This window comes from Hoplias malabaricus, chromosome 1 (genome assembly GCF_029633855.1).
Source record: "Hoplias malabaricus isolate fHopMal1 chromosome 1, fHopMal1.hap1, whole genome shotgun sequence".
NCBI lineage: Eukaryota > Metazoa > Chordata > Actinopteri > Characiformes > Erythrinidae > Hoplias > Hoplias malabaricus.
In genome coordinates, this window is record NC_089800.1 from 60,080,658 (window position 1) to 60,096,369 (window position 15,712).

General features: G+C 43.8%; 1 protein-coding gene across 1 annotated transcript; it reads left to right on the top strand.

Moving 5' to 3' along the window:
- Positions 1-6,695: 6,695 nt before the first annotated feature.
- Positions 6,696-13,588, top strand: dact1 (dishevelled-binding antagonist of beta-catenin 1). Its single transcript, XM_066680523.1, has 4 exons — positions 6,696-7,473; positions 9,485-9,614; positions 10,334-10,489; positions 11,055-13,588. The coding sequence occupies exons 1-4, from the start codon at positions 7,198-7,200 to the stop codon at positions 12,929-12,931; spliced, it is 2,439 nt and encodes an 812-aa protein (XP_066536620.1). The 5' UTR covers positions 6,696-7,197; the 3' UTR covers positions 12,932-13,588.
- The last annotated feature ends 2,124 nt before the right edge of the window (positions 13,589-15,712 follow it).

Below are 15,712 nucleotides of genomic sequence, written 5' to 3' on the forward strand. Positions count from 1 at the left end.
CCTATTCTCTGGCCGTAATGTAAAATTCCATCGAAAGGGGTAACAAAGGCAAGCCTCACAACACCAGAAATATGAGGTTTTCATTAAACCTTCAATAATAAACAATAATTATGATCTACTTCATAATGGCTCCTCACATCGATATGAAAACAACCAGTATATTATATATTTTTTAACCATTGTGATTGCTTTCATCTTATAAGTTATTAAACATACATTCTGCACTTAATGTTAAACATCAACATGAAGAATATTTGACTGTGTCCAATCCAAAGTTTATATTTGAACATAAGCAAGGCTTGATGCGTGTCACATCACTTTTATCTTTACAATGTTAGTTCAGTGTTTCTGCCAGTGACACCCTCATTTTATCCTTCTCAAGAAGTTCATCACTCATAGAAATGATAGGATCACTTTGTGTGGTTTACTCATTCTTTTATTCATATTCTATAAGAGCTTCAGCTTGAAAAGGGTCATGTTGAGTTCGGAACCCACCCAGAAACACTGTGTTCAAAGTAGGAACACAGCGGTCTATCACAGGACGTCATACACACACACATGGGTGAAGTCCTCACAGACAGTGACCCGATAAGAGGATCAAACCCAGGACCCATAAGAACGTGAAGCTGTGTTTAGATATTGTCTCAAATGTGTGTACCTGGACAGACCTACGTTCACTTGCTGTCATATTCCACTGCCCAGGTTCAGTGCCATTTGTTTTTAAGGAGAGAGAATGGTTAAAGCTCTCCAAACTGGGGTCACAGGAAATGGACTCACGGTCTAAATGTTGCTGGGAGATCATGAGTTCCGTCCCTGAACATGTGACAACCATCAATGGGCGGGAGTCCAAGACAGCATAAGTAGCCTCACTGTGTCTGTGTGGCCCACTCTTTCTCCACTGTCACTCAGACTAATGCGAACCAGTGCAGATATCTGTAAGATTGCATTTAAGAAAATAATAATAATAATAATAATAATAATAATAACCACTGTAAAAGTGGATGTGTTTACAATCTACAATGCACCTAAATCTGCTTCCAAAACAAAAATTTTTTTTTAAATCATATGACAAAAGACAAGTATCATTTGCAAGTCTTTACTTATAGTGAGAATATTAATATTAATTTTTCAGGACGAGACATTAGCTAGTAATAGCATCTTATAGATGTCTTCTCTGTTCTCTTGTTCATAGGAATTCTCAGGAGCACATTCTCCAGTTCATTGTTGACGTTCTTCATGTTCCTGAGACGCAGACAAACGTTCCAGTAAGGGTTCGGATGGGTTTCATAATTTTTTTCCTAAAACAGAACTAGTTCATCACATTAACACATTGCAGGAGGCGTTTCTGTGGGTACAAGCACATAAGGTTTGCAAATGGCTCATTTAAAAATTCAGCAACATTAAGCATTTCTGTTTATGGAGCTGCTTGAATGAATGTGGGATTTTTCAGGAAATGAAATATCTATCACCACTAAGAAACATATTTAACTATTTTTGGCCACTGTGTATGTTTAAGGGATTATTTGAGGAATGATGCTGTATAAATGATGATATGTAAAGATGGCTGACAGAAAAGCAATAAAATCCATTGCCAATGCTGCAGTTTTTAATTAATCAGTAAATGTTTGTTGCAACCATATGTCCCTGTGAAAGTCAAGCTGACTGCATTCTGTGTCAAGGTAGAAACGACTGGACTGTTTAGTGCCTACGAGTGGGAATACTGCTAACATCTCATGTTATTCCAAATCATCCTACAGACGCTAGCATTGCGGCGTTTGTTTGTTTACTGTGTATACACAGCTGATATTTTAAGTTTAATGTTGGTTAGCCGTGCAAAACAACTTATGTTCCTAGCATCACTCAGAAACCTGACACTGCTGTTGTCTGATGTGAACCGGGCACTTGTTCATAGAGAGACTTTATCCTGTTTGCCTCAGAGATTCGATTAGGATGCCACAAAGAGCTCCTCCTTTGATCCAATTACGCCATGTGTTTACCTTGGGACCCTTCCTGTCTGGTGTGTTACAGACCTACCCTCAGGTCATGCAGACATCACGACTTACACCACACCAAAAATGACCTCTCTCTCTCTCTCTCTCTCTCTCTCTCTCTCTCTCTCTCTCTCTCTCTCTCTCTCTCTCTAATCAGAAACACTAATTAATTCAGTCATTGTCTGTAAACTCTTTTCCACTTCAGGGTAATGATGGGTCCAGAGCCTAGCTGGAATGGAGATGGAGTTACATGTTTTTGATTGCACAGTGACAATATATTTGTGTGTGTGTGTGTGTTTGTGTAAAAAAAAAAAAAGAGTGTCTGACAGTGTGACCATTAGGCCCAGACTAATGTTTCATTCAGGGATGTTTGTGAAGGGTCACCAGCTGTTTTTGCAAACATCTGTTCCTCATAGAAATGGCTGTGGATCCCATTTCCTAAATCCCTGTCATGTTTAGAGAGAGAGAGAGATTAGCCTTGTGCTCTCCTCATATTGCGTTTGTCCTGTGCGCTGCGTCTCTCTGCCGTGTGCCTCAGCCTCAAATCAAACAGAGCTGACAGAGTCGTTTGCTTGGTTTGATGGACAGAGGCTTTGGATGTGTGCTTGCTTTAATTAGCTGCCAGGCTGCAAAGGCCCTCTGCAGAAATTAGCCCATCTATCAGAGATGCAAAAAACAAACTAAATTATTCTTATTCACGCGCAGACACAAAGCCTGAGGCACTTTCCAACATAATTTGTATTCTGCTTTGTGAATGCCTCCCTTACTCCAAATCAAGTGACTCCTTTATTAAGCGTGAAATTAAGATTATTTTGAATATAAATTAGCCCATTGAAGATTGGTAATGAAGTTGGAATAAAATGTACTTAATGAGCAGTGTATCCATATGTTTGTGTTGAATAGATGCATCTTTTCTGAGTAATGTGCTGAAGCCAGAATACTTTGTATGTTTTTCAGATCGTAACTCAGCACAAATCAAGAGTAATCAAGAGCTAGAATAAATACTTAGCGTCAAATTTACTTCAGATTTCCAGTTGCGTGTCAGTCATGAATATAAAACATGCCTAGTAAAGGGATTAGTGTGTATTAGTTGTTTGCAGCTATTTGAAAATATGCAAACTTTGTGGAAATGTACATTTGTTTTCGATAGAGAAAGAACTACTTTATTTCTTAGAAAATGAAGAGTATCTTTCTAGGTGGCGCAGCAGGTAGTGTCACAGTCACACAGCTCCAGGGACCTGGAGGTTGTGGGTTCGATTCCCGCTCCGGGTGACTGTCTGTGAGGAGTGTGGTATGTTCTTCCTGTGTCCGCGTGGGTTTCCTCCGGGTGCTCCGGTTTCCTCCCACAGTCCAAAAACACACGTCCAGGTAGGCTCTGGACCCACCGCGACCCTGAATTGGATAAGCGCCTCCAGAGCCCAAGGTGTCAGTCCATCACAAGGCAAAACATGTGATTTGATCAGGAATATTCAAGAAGATTCATAGATGCAGGAACCCTTGACACTGGAATATGTTTTCATAGGAGCAGTGAATTAAGTGAGATCTGCATTTAGAACTATGGAAAGAAAAACCAGTAGAGTCCATAAAGGACAGGAAACATTGACACGGTCTGCTGAGGCATCCTTCATCTTATCTTTCACAAGTGGGAAATAAATTTACACCAAGAGAACTGTACAGTCTTGAAAGTGTGGTCCCTGCTGTGAGGGGCATTTCGCTGCCGTGGTTTGGCTCCACTTGTTCCCTTACAGGAAGGGCTCACTGCAGATCAATGTGAAGGTGTTTTAATAAATGATCCCCTTTATCCTATAATGAAAAAGCTCTGTCCTGATGTGTGTTGCTGATATCACCCCATCCGCAGGGTACAATGGGCCATTGAAGGGTTCAGTGAGTATAAAAAGATGTAAATGGTGTACTAGGGATTTGTCACCAGATGTCAGTTATAGATGAATACCTCTGGGGGATTTGGAACAGTGCGATCAGCTACTAACAACAAAATACTAACTAAAGAAATATCTTGTGAAGAATGGTATTCCTTTGGGTGTGGTCTAATCCCTAACAAAGACTTATGGTGTTTTTCCCTTTAGTTTATGCCTCTTCTGTTTATGATGTTGGTGGTGCCTTAAAGTGTACAGTACTCTTTATCATTGGTCTGATATCTTTACTGTGAAAAATTTAACATATATTCATTCATTCATTCATTGTCTATAACACCCATATCCAGTTCAGGGTCGCGGTGGGTCCAGAGCCTACCTTGAATCATTGGGCGCAAGGCGGGAATACACCCTGGAGGGGGAGCCAGTCCTTCACAGGGCAACACACTCACACCTACGGACACTTCTGAGTCGCCAATCCACCTACCAACGTGTGTTTGTGGACTGTGGGAGGAAACCAGAGCACCCAGAGGAAACCCACACGGACACAGGGAGAACACACCAACTCCTCACAGACAGTCACCCGGAGGAAACCCACACAGACACAGGGAGAACCCACCACACTCCTCACAGTCACCCGGAGGAAACCCACACAGACACAGGGAGAACCCACCACACTCCTCACAGACCGTCACCTGGAGGAAACCCACGAAGACACAGGGAGAACCCACCACACTCCTCACAGACAGTCACCTGGAGGAAACCCACGCAGACACAGGGAGAACCCACCACACTCCTCACAGACAGTCACCTGGAGGAAACCCACGCAGACACAGGGAGAACACACCAACTCCTCACAGACAGTCACCCGGAGGAAACCCACACAGACACAGGGAGAACCCACCACACTCCTCACAGACCGTCACCTGGAGGAAACCCACGAAGACACAGGGAGAACCCACCACACTCCTCACAGACAGTCACCTGGAGGAAACCCACGCAGACACAGGGAGAACCCACCACACTCCTCACAGACAGTCACCTGGAGGAAACCCACGCAGACACAGGGAGAACACACCACACTCCTCACAGACAGTCACCTGGAGGAAACCCATACGGACACAGGGAGAACCCACCACACTCCTCACAGACAGTCACCTGGAGGAAACCCACACGGACACAGGGAGAACCCACCACACTCCTCACAGACAGTCACCTGGAGGAAACCCACGCAGACACAGGGAGAACCCACCACACTCCTCACAGACAGTCACCTGGAGGAAACCCACGCAGACACAGGGAGAACCCACCACACTCCTCACAGACAGTCACCTGGAGGAAACCCACACGGACACAGGGAGAACCCACCACACTCCTCACAGACCGTCACCTGGAGGAAACCCACGCAGACACAGGGAGAACCCACCACACTCCTCACAGACAGTCACCTGGAGGAAACCCACGCGGACACAGGGAGAACCCACCACACTCCTCACAGACAGTCACCTGGAGTGGGATTGGGAGACCCACAACCTCCAGGTCCCTGGAGCTGTGTGACTGCGCCACCGTGCCGCCCCTACATATTATATTACAGATCAATAATACAGAGATTGTGATGTGTTTCTGTATTTCACTGTACTCATATTAACTGAGCCACTACATTAAATCCAGGTGAATGTAATTTGTTAAAAACCTGTAAATAACAGAATGGTTTCATCCCTTACTTCTTCTGATTGGTACATGTCATCAATTCCACAGATGGGAGTATGTATCTCACTGTCTGCTTTGAGTTGTCAGTTGCTCTGTGTAATTAGCTGTGAGAAATATGTGGCTCCAGTCTCTCACTCCTCCATGTGCTGCTGGTATTAGGGGCAGCTGTTTGCTTAATGTGCCAGCGCAGGCCTGGAGAGTACACGCATATGTTTTTCAGATCCAGCCTTCAGACTGCATGATAAACATGCCTTTCACATGTCTGCAGATGCATGCTTCAGCAGAAGTAAGGAACATTTATCTGTAACACTAGAAGCAAGTCTTGTTTCTTCATGTGACTGAATATTGCTTGAAAGATTAATGGCTTTTTGTGCCACACTCTGGAAAATGAATGAGAGGGAACTGAAAATGTGAATAAAAAAAGGAAATTAAATTGTAATATTATGCAAAATACCATTGGGGAATACAACATGTAAACCTCTATGTCTAGGGTTTAAAATCTCTTTTAAATCCTTTTTATGTATCCATTTATGTATGTGTGTGTGTGTGTGTGTGTGTGTGTGTGTGTGTGCGCGCGCGCGCGCGCGCTCTGGATACATAGATATGATGCCTGCAGGGTGGTGTAGAACTATAAGAACAGTAGAGGGCAGTCATTCTCCCTCATGCCTCTCATTACATTCAGTCATTGATTTGTGGGCATTTCTAAAACTTTATTACTATTATTATTAGGATTTTTGAACTGATCAGACATCGCACTAAGAAGACACTCACCCGCACCCTGGTATTTATTTATTAGTAATAACAGAGCTGAATGCTCAGTAACTGAATATTGGGGGCCTGTCATTGAGCGCTGGATTATGTCTTCCCACTCTTGCTGAGCATTTGTGTAATCTGGCTGGTTGTGATGGTGATCAGTAAAAAAGATATCGCCAAATTTTCCCACTGTTCGCTCCCTGTAGTGAGGAGCAGGAGAAGGAGGCGAGAGGAGGAGGAGGTGGGATGGGCGTGGCTTTAATCCGGTGGGCACTAGGACAGTGGGCGGCTCGGAGGGAGCTGCTGCTGCTGCTTGAACGCTTTAACTCTGCAGCCGCACATTAGAGTAGCAGCAGAACAGAACCGAAAGGAACAGGGGAGAACAGCGGAACGCCTCTCTCTACTGAACATCTCCTCCTCTCACACTGCCTACCGGATACCGTTTCTTCTGGTTGTTTACTTCAGTGGGACACTTTTCTCTGAGCCTACGTTTTCCTCCACTCTGTATAGGGCTGTGACTCTTAACAATAGTGGAACATATTTATCTGGTTCCTTACAGAGCCGTTTACAACAGGTGTTTCTTCTGTGAGGGGAGACTGAGAACCGTTTATCCACACAGAAGGTTCTTTGGGTGCCACGGACTTTGCTAATAAGAACCCCTGGGCATTTTTAAGGGGTAACGAACTTTTTTTTCCTCACTTCAGCGGAGGGAGAACAAGCGTTCAGGAGCGGGTTTCCCTCAGCTGTGGATTTGTTGTTGTCGTCCGGTCCCTGTGAGAGGATTTGGACCATGTGAGAGCTGCTGCTGCTGGGGTGTGTGTGTGTTGCTGGTGTGTGGGTTTTATTGAGGCTCGGTGGTGGCGGCGGCTGTGATGAAGGCGCCGCTGGCGGACATGCTCGCGGCGCTGCGGGAACACAGAGAGCGCGCGGAGGGCAGAGAGGAATGTGAGCGCGCGCGCACGAGGGAGCGCCTGGAGGCCGCGCTCGCGGGGCTTGGAGAGCTCGAGTACCTCAGGCACAGGCACGAGGGGCTCGTGCGCAGCGCGCTCACCACCCACCGTGAGGACAGAGACAGAGAGGAAGAGAGCTACCTCAACAAAGAGGAGAAACTTCTGGAGGAGAATATTATGTTACTGAGAAAACAGCTGGTCAGTACTCCGAACAATGAAGCCCTTTTTTACTCCCTGTCACATTTATTCTCCCTTATTTAATTTTCTCTAGCTGTATGTATTTATTTCGCCCTCAATCTGTCTCTTTTTTGTCTCTCATTCTGTTTCTCACTTGTTCTTTTTCTGCCTCCTATTCCTTTCGTTCTCCCTTTTTCACTGCCTGTCTGTTTTTGTTCTTTGTGCTTCATTTGTGTCCTCTGTCATTCCCATTATCTAGTTTTTCTGTATCTGTCTTTTATTTCTCTCTCTCTCTCTCTCTCTCTCTCTCTTCTTGCCGTCTTTCTACTCCCTACTCCTCCCTGTCTGTTCTGTCTCTCTCATCCTCTCTATATCTCTCAGTGTTTTATTAAACACTGATTAATTGAGCGCTGTTGGACTTCATTCTCTCTCTCTCTCTCTCTCTCTCTCTCTCTCTCTCTCTCTCTCTCTCTCTGGAGTCTAACACCAAATTTGGACAAATAATGTCCGTCTGTGGCGAGGACGCTGGAATTAATTGCTCTGCCCTCAGTAAAGCCCACTGAGTCAACCGAGCCACACACAAGTACAACTTCCCCTGTGTTAATTGTTCATTAGCTTTAAATAAAAGCCCTGCCCCGTGGCTGACTGTAGAGTATCGACGCTGTGACGGTGTTAATGAAGAGATCCACGCAGAGCTGCGTTGAGACTGAATGCACACAGAGAAGGAAACGGAGCTGAGTGTTGTACGTTAATGCGATCATTAGAAGACAGGATGGCGCTTTATTCAGTACTTAATGTTATTTAAATCCTGCTTCCTGAATGTGAAATGTGGGGATTCGTTCTCCAGGGGGGTCGAGCTCCCCTCAAGCAGATCTGTGAGGTCTTCCAATAGAAGAAGAGACAACTTTTCCAACAGCGGCGCTCAGTAAGATTAAAACCTGGCGAGATCACAGTCACGTCAGCCCTCACTAATTTACGGCCCCTGTGTCCAAATAATAAAAGAAGCCCGTATGAAGGCACGCATTCATTATCGTCACATTTATCACGGTATGCAGATGAAAACCTGGATAGCTTTAATCTCATGTGCTTGTGTTGGTGTGAGCAATGTTAATGAGGGAGTTGGTTTATCTTTGTTTGTAGGTGGGCAATCTGTTTGTCAGTGAATATCCCGGTATATACGTGTACACATTTTTTTTTTTGGCTAGTGTTCCAGAACCAACAAAACAGTATGAAATAGAAACCTGGACTACTCCAAAAGAACAAACATGTTATTCCTCATCTTTGGCTCAGGCTATCAGCATTGCCTGGGGTTAATTTAGTGCTGTTTTAAAATAACCCATGGCCCACTCTGCAAATGGACTCTGTGTAAAAATGGCCTCCACAGCCCAACATGCTGAGAGCCAGAGCCCATAAATCACAGAGAGCCTGCCTGTCAGCCCTACACGTTTTTATTGCCTGCCAGTCTGCAGCAGAGGAAGCGCCATTCCTCTGCTTCATATAGCACTGGAATCTCCTCTGCTCCTGTCAGCACACAGCAGTTCAAATGTGCAGAAGATAATGCACCGCTGATTATGGCTCATTTGAAGTTATGCATGTCTACTTTGAGGGGCCACTTTTTCCTCGGCCTGCCGTTTCTCCACACTTAATTTGGAATGCAGCACATGATCCGGGTGTTGTCAGATGCGTCCCATTCCACATAAGCGGCGTATATTAAGTCAAACGTTTCTTCGGCCCCACCGGCCGTGACTCTAATTTAGTCTATTACACTCGTCTGATCCGTACCTCCAGGCCACCAGTGCACCAGACAACTGTGGGAAACAGACTTAAATTCCAAGGGGGAACTGATTATCTGAAAGAACTGAGACAAAACCCTTCTTAATCAATAGCCTGAATACCAGAGCACCAAAAACAATAGCTGGTTATCCCTGTGTATTGACCGTTCTAAGACTGTGGAGTGGAGCTGTGTTGATTTCCTCCCACTGTAGCAGCAGGGATGTGGTCCTGACCTCACTTCATTGTTCTTCTCCTGCAGAACTGCCTGCGGAGGCGAGATGCTGGTTTGATCAGTCAGCTTCAGGAGCTGGACAGACAGATCAGCGACCTAAGGCTGGACACGGAGACTTCGCATGACCACGTGGAGACTGACAGCAGGCCAAGCTCAGGTTGGTGCTGGGCCGGGAGTGTGGTGGTGTTGGTGGGTTTGGGCTTTAAGCTTTGAGGGCTTTGGAACTAGTTCAGGAGTAAAATATTCAGTTAATTACTCACATAAGTCATTTGTTTACGTTTATAAAGCACACAAAGGTCACCTCATTACAAAAAAATATAGGGTCAAAGCGCTATACTGGTTCTCATTCATTTCACGTTGCTCCATAATCAAGTTATATAATTCATTATAAACCTGCTTTGTGAACCCAGAAATGCCAGTAGTAATGTGTGCCTGCCAGGCCTAATCTCGGCTGGAGACTGCTTAGCCACCATGTTTAAGCACTAATTTGGTAATACGAACAATCTGCAGCCTGTGCTAGCTGCCAACCCAGCTGAGTTAGTTTACATTCCAAATACGAGAGGTCATTTTAGTGGGGCTGACTACACTTTTGTTGCAAGAAGTGTATATAAACCAGAAATTGATTGCACATGTGAACACTCCTTAGTGAATGTCACCATTGTTTAAAAGAGTCCTTTCGTAGCTCTTCCTAATAGGTACTTGTCTTTAATAAGTATTAGCTGCTTTATATTGCAAAATAGCTTTAAGGTTTTACATAAGCTACATTTGGGACAGTGCAGTGCACAATTGTATCAAGTCCATCCATGCTCATAAATAAGAGTGTGTCTGCTTTTCCTTTTTTAACATTTGTTAAATTTCCCATTTCTCTGCTTGTAGGCTTTTACGAGTTAAGTGATGGCGCTTCAGGCTCTCTCTCCAATTCCTCCAACTCTGTCTTCAGTGAATGTTTGTCCAGCTGTCGCTCCAGCACCTGCCTATGTGCTCCCCTCGACACCTCAATCTGTGCCTCTGACGGAAGGCTCAAGTCTGCAGGTGAGAACCCACATTAGTATATATTTATACTTGGGTATTTACAGGTCCACGTTCTGTCTGACACTTATTAGTTGGAATAAAGTACAGTTTGCCAACTTTGTAAATATAGCGCGATATCATTTTAAACATTTCTAAATGTTTGTGTCCTAAACTGTGGCATTAAATCTTTGTGTATTTTCTGTCGTGTGGTTATAATTAACAGAATTTTCTCAAACAAAGAAATTGGGTTCAGTGTTAACACAGGAGGCTAGTTTAAGAGAAAAGTCAAACACTGGAGACAGAAACCATTTCACAGCTCTGGAAATGCCCCCTGCCACACCTCTGATAACCTGAAAAGACAAAAGGCTGATTTGCACATGAAAGCTAATCAACCTCCCACTTAGTTCGACACTTTGGCTTAGGGCTCTGAATTCTCCCATAGAAACTGTCATCAGAGCAACCTGATTATATTTAGAAAGTAGGAGTTGTTTTAGGGTGGAGAAGGTCTTTGACCATTACGCTGCACATCTTCAATGCTTATTACATGTTCTTATATGAAGCTAACTCCCTCTATTCTCGTTTGTAGATGAGCTGGTAGTGTGTGCAGAGTGTGAAGGGCAGTTTGAAGACTCAAGTTCAGGAACAGTCCGAAGATCCCTGTCTGCTCCCTACTCTCCCTCTCTTGAAGGGTCCTACGATAGCCTGTCTAAGTACCACTGTGACCTGATCGCCAAAAATGGCAATGATGTGTACCGTTACCCCAGCCCCCTCCATGCTGTGGCTGTCCAAAGCCCCATTTTCTTCCAGTCTATGGTCAGCCAATATAAGGAGGAGGAGGGTCTGTCCAAATCTGGAGAAGTGCCTGAAGAAAATCAAAAACCTGAGCAAACCCTTGGACCCCAGAATACTTCCTGGCCTGCCTCTCAAACTCCTCTCAACAAAAGACTGGACAGTTATATATTTGGACTTCTTCAGAGGAGAGCACAGCCAATGAGAACCAATAAACCCAGAACAAGCATAAATACAGATCCCTCCAAGAGCGTCTTACGCCAGGCTAGTCTCTGTGTGCGGCCCTCTGCTGCAGGACAGAACCCGTCTTGGACATCTGAGCTCAAGCCGAACTGGCAGACCAGTTTGCAAGCAGCAACAACCTCTAGCACTGACCCTAGTACAGTGTCACCTCAGAGACAGTGGTCTGTTGAGTCCAAGGGAGAGCTTCTGGAAAACGGAGCATCCTATTCTCAAGGCCAACTCCCGGGTGGATACTTAATTAACAGTGACATTAACACTAATAGTCTCTTAAAGAAAAGAGGCTCTGGGGCCAATAAAGGCCAGGCATTAACTGTTGTTGCTAAGGAGTGCCAGGAATTGGGCAGCCCTAATGCAGTCTCTTCCCCTAAACTTAACAAGCATTCTTATCACCTGACTGTGGAGGACAGTAAATCAGCACCGACATTGAAAGGAGGCACTCCTAAGAGGAACACTAAGGTTCAGGCTCCTGTAGCCGGAACTACTAAATTGGACCGGTCTGCCCCAGAACTTATCAGCCTGGGCTCTTCCTCTCAGAGCCAAGATGAAGGTGGACACATGGTTAGTGCTCAGTACATTCCTGCTCAGGAACAGAATGTCAAACTTCGGAAGGGTGGTACCAAGAACATCAAGATCGTCAAGGTCAAAAACGCCACCAGCACCAAATCTAGAAGCCATGCTCCTGATCTTGTTTCAGAAGCAGGTCGTGACAGGCATCATAAGGCAGGATCCAGGAGATCTAGAACACAGGAAGATGTGGGTCACTCACACAGAAGTTCCAAAAGGACCTCTTGTAAAGTCAAAAGGATCCCAGCTGCCATCCCTGAAGGGCGAATCCTGGAGAAGCACAGCTCTTCCACAGGCAGGTCATCTTCCCAAAGACACCACAGGCATCATGAGGCAGTTTTGGCCAAACCCAAGTACAAGCGCAATGACTACCACCGTAGACTGCGAGGCATTCCGGAGGTTCCTTATGATGAGGCCTTCAGGAGAGCTCACCGCAGGCACAAAAGGGAGATCCTGGGGCATTTATCAGCCATGTATCTTCCTTCAAACACCAGCTTTACCAGCCCTTACGCCTATGTGGGCAGTGATTCTGAGTACTCTGCGGAGTGTGCTTCTCTCTTCCACTCCACCATTCTGGACACGAGTGAAGACGAGCGCAGTAACTACACCACCAACTGCTTTGGAGACAGCGAATCGAGTGCCAGCGAGGCCGATTTTGTAGCAGAGAGCAGCACTAGCAGTGACTCGGAAGGCAGTGCCGGTGTCAACTGGCCCCAGTTTAGCCAGGCCTCCGCGGGGTCAACATTGACCCGTGAAATGACCTCGGCACAGGCCAAGGCCTTCGTCAAAATCAAAGCCTCCCACAATTTAAAGAAGAAGATCCTGCGTTTCCGATCAGGCTCTTTAAAACTCATGACCACAGTGTAAGAGACTCAAGGGACTGGGGTTGACTTGGGATGATGCCAATCAAATTGGTCGTTCTCAGTGCACAACTCATCAAGTGCCTAAGCAGAGTTCACTGCTCCAAACCTGCCTGAGTCACATTGAGGAGATCTCTCACTAGGAGTGCATTTGTTCAATGAACTCACTCCCCTGCACTTTCAGAGTCCCTTAAAAAAATGTTAAAAATAATGAGAAGCATCTGCGTAGCCCCATTGTGTCCATTTCTGTAGCCATATTTATTGAAAACTCATTTTTATACAATGATGCATCTACATAGCAAGTGCTGTGTACATGTGATCAATAGACATGGTTTAAGTTGATAAATATTTAAAATTTAATATATTTGGTTAGTCATAAGTGGAATAGAATAGAAAGTATAATTCAACTGATTCAGTTGTTGCTAAAGCGCAGAAGATGAGTGATGGATAGACAGAGTCTGTCTGCAAATTGCATAATGATATGTGGGCAATTTCACCTGCTGATGACATAGGGCTTTTGTTATATGCACAAAAAATATGCATGAGCAACTGCATTAATATTTACCTTCTGGTTGATGCCTATTAGCTGTAAATTGCTATATTTGTAAATAGAATATCAATGTTTCTTTTTTTCTGGTGTCTTATCTTTTTAAGCTTTATTAAATGTTGCATTTGAAACTAAACCTTTCTCTGTTTTGCAAATATCAAACCCTCAATATACATTTGTCTTTGGACAATAAAAGTGTGTAATGTATCATAGGGAGAGATAACATTTATGGAAGCTTCATATCACTTTTCTCAAACCTAAAATGATAATGCATTTCCTTCTGTGCCGTGCCATGTTTTTGGTCACAGTATTATGGTAGGTCTCTAAGACAGTTGGGTAAGTGTAAGTGGAGGGGAGTTTGAGGGAAGGCGATTAAACATATAATTGATAAGCATTATATTCCTGTCCAAGGAGATTAATATGTAGTAAGGCCCTGAGGCTACACTAGCTTTCTTGAATTGTGTAAATACCAGAACACCTGCCATTAGGTTTAGGAGACATGGAGTCTGTGCATCATTATTTCTTAGACTCCAGTAGCCAAGTGTCAATACAAATCTAACCCTCAGTTGACTGCTGTGGAACCTAAAATATCTGTACTTTTGTAAAGGATAATGTCTCTGAACCTAAACTACAGAGGCTAGGAGACAGAGGAGTTTAGGGTGCAACACGAATTTGTATTTCTGAACCTTTATTTCACTGTTCCATCAATAAGCCTGTGGTGTACAGTGTTAGTGCACTACTGGAGAACGTGTTCATTTAGTATTGTCCTTCTCCAACACAAATCTGTCCAGTTACAAATAATACAGTCCTCTGACACTGGGATGGAAAAGCACTCTCTTCATACGCTGACTGAGCGTCGTGTGGCAGGCACTGACATGTAAACCTATTGCGCACATGAGCGTTGTCCTTACATGAGTTTCTGACCTTTCTCTCATTGGCTCAGCTCTGTAGCGGTCACAGTGGATGAGGAATTTTCCAACTCTGTTCTGACTGGAGCAGAGCTGGTCTGGAAAGCATCTGGCTTTTTAAAGAGGAGCATGTCTGTTTGGATTACTGCAGCTGGGTGAAAAGAGCCGAGCGGAATTCTCTCCTCTCAGACACTCAGCGAGTTTACAGCCTGTTATTCTACTCAGTCCCAAGCACTTCATCTGCACTAACATCCTCTGTCCACACCACAAAATGTCCATTGTCAGAAACCAGCCAAAGATGAGATTCATTTGAAAAATATAACCTATTATAATGTGTAATCTCCGCATTGAAGGGAGAACACAACTATGAAAGTGTATCGAGGTCAGGTCAGCATGCTTTAAATAGAAAGACAGCAACGGTTTTATTAAACTTAACTGTTTTATATGAACAGTGTCGTATTGAGTGAATTGAACCAAACTGTGCATAATCATCATAAACTATAAGTCATTCTGAAAAGTTATTTTTTCAGATTAAAGTTAGGGGCATGATTCTTTCTGTGCGAAAACGATTATCATGTTATGCAATTAGAAATGCATCACATTTCAGCATTTTCGTTTTAAAGGGTTCAAGGGAAGTTCAAACATCAACACAAATATCCACCCAAAGTAGTTTTCATTTTTGTGGTTTTTACCATAATGGCTCTCTCATTACATGTTTGTAAAACATTCAAGCACAGCACTGCTGAGTAGAAACAGTACAATCTGCCAGTCTGGATGAGGAGCACTGATGGGGGGCTTAGGTCTGTTCTAATGACGTATATATTCTGATTACATTTAATCTTAGTATTAACTTAGATCCGACTTTCAGCAGTGACTAAGTCTAGGGAAAGAATAGAAAGTCAGTTCATTGTCATTCCAGGTACATGAGACGATAGTGGTCAAACATCCTGCTGCTGAGTGATATTTTCTTCATAATAAATGTTCATTTTGAAGTACTATAATTATAAAAGTAGTGGAGTAAAGTGAAAACAAAATCATGTATGTGAAGAATGTAAATGTGCATTTACACATTTACATATGTTCTTAGCTACAGTGACTTATATTTTTGGATAAATTAGAAGCATTAGAAATCTCAAACGAACGTCTCTTAAATGTGTCTTTTAACACATACAATGGCACTGACATCACTGTATAAACTGTGCTTTAAATGAAAATAAACATATTGTCACTGTGTGAAAAAAGCCATGAAAATCAGATCATGTGGAATTGCTACATATTAATGTGCTACAAAACAATAGAAAAATGACTAAAATAGAAATGCATGTTTTTGTTT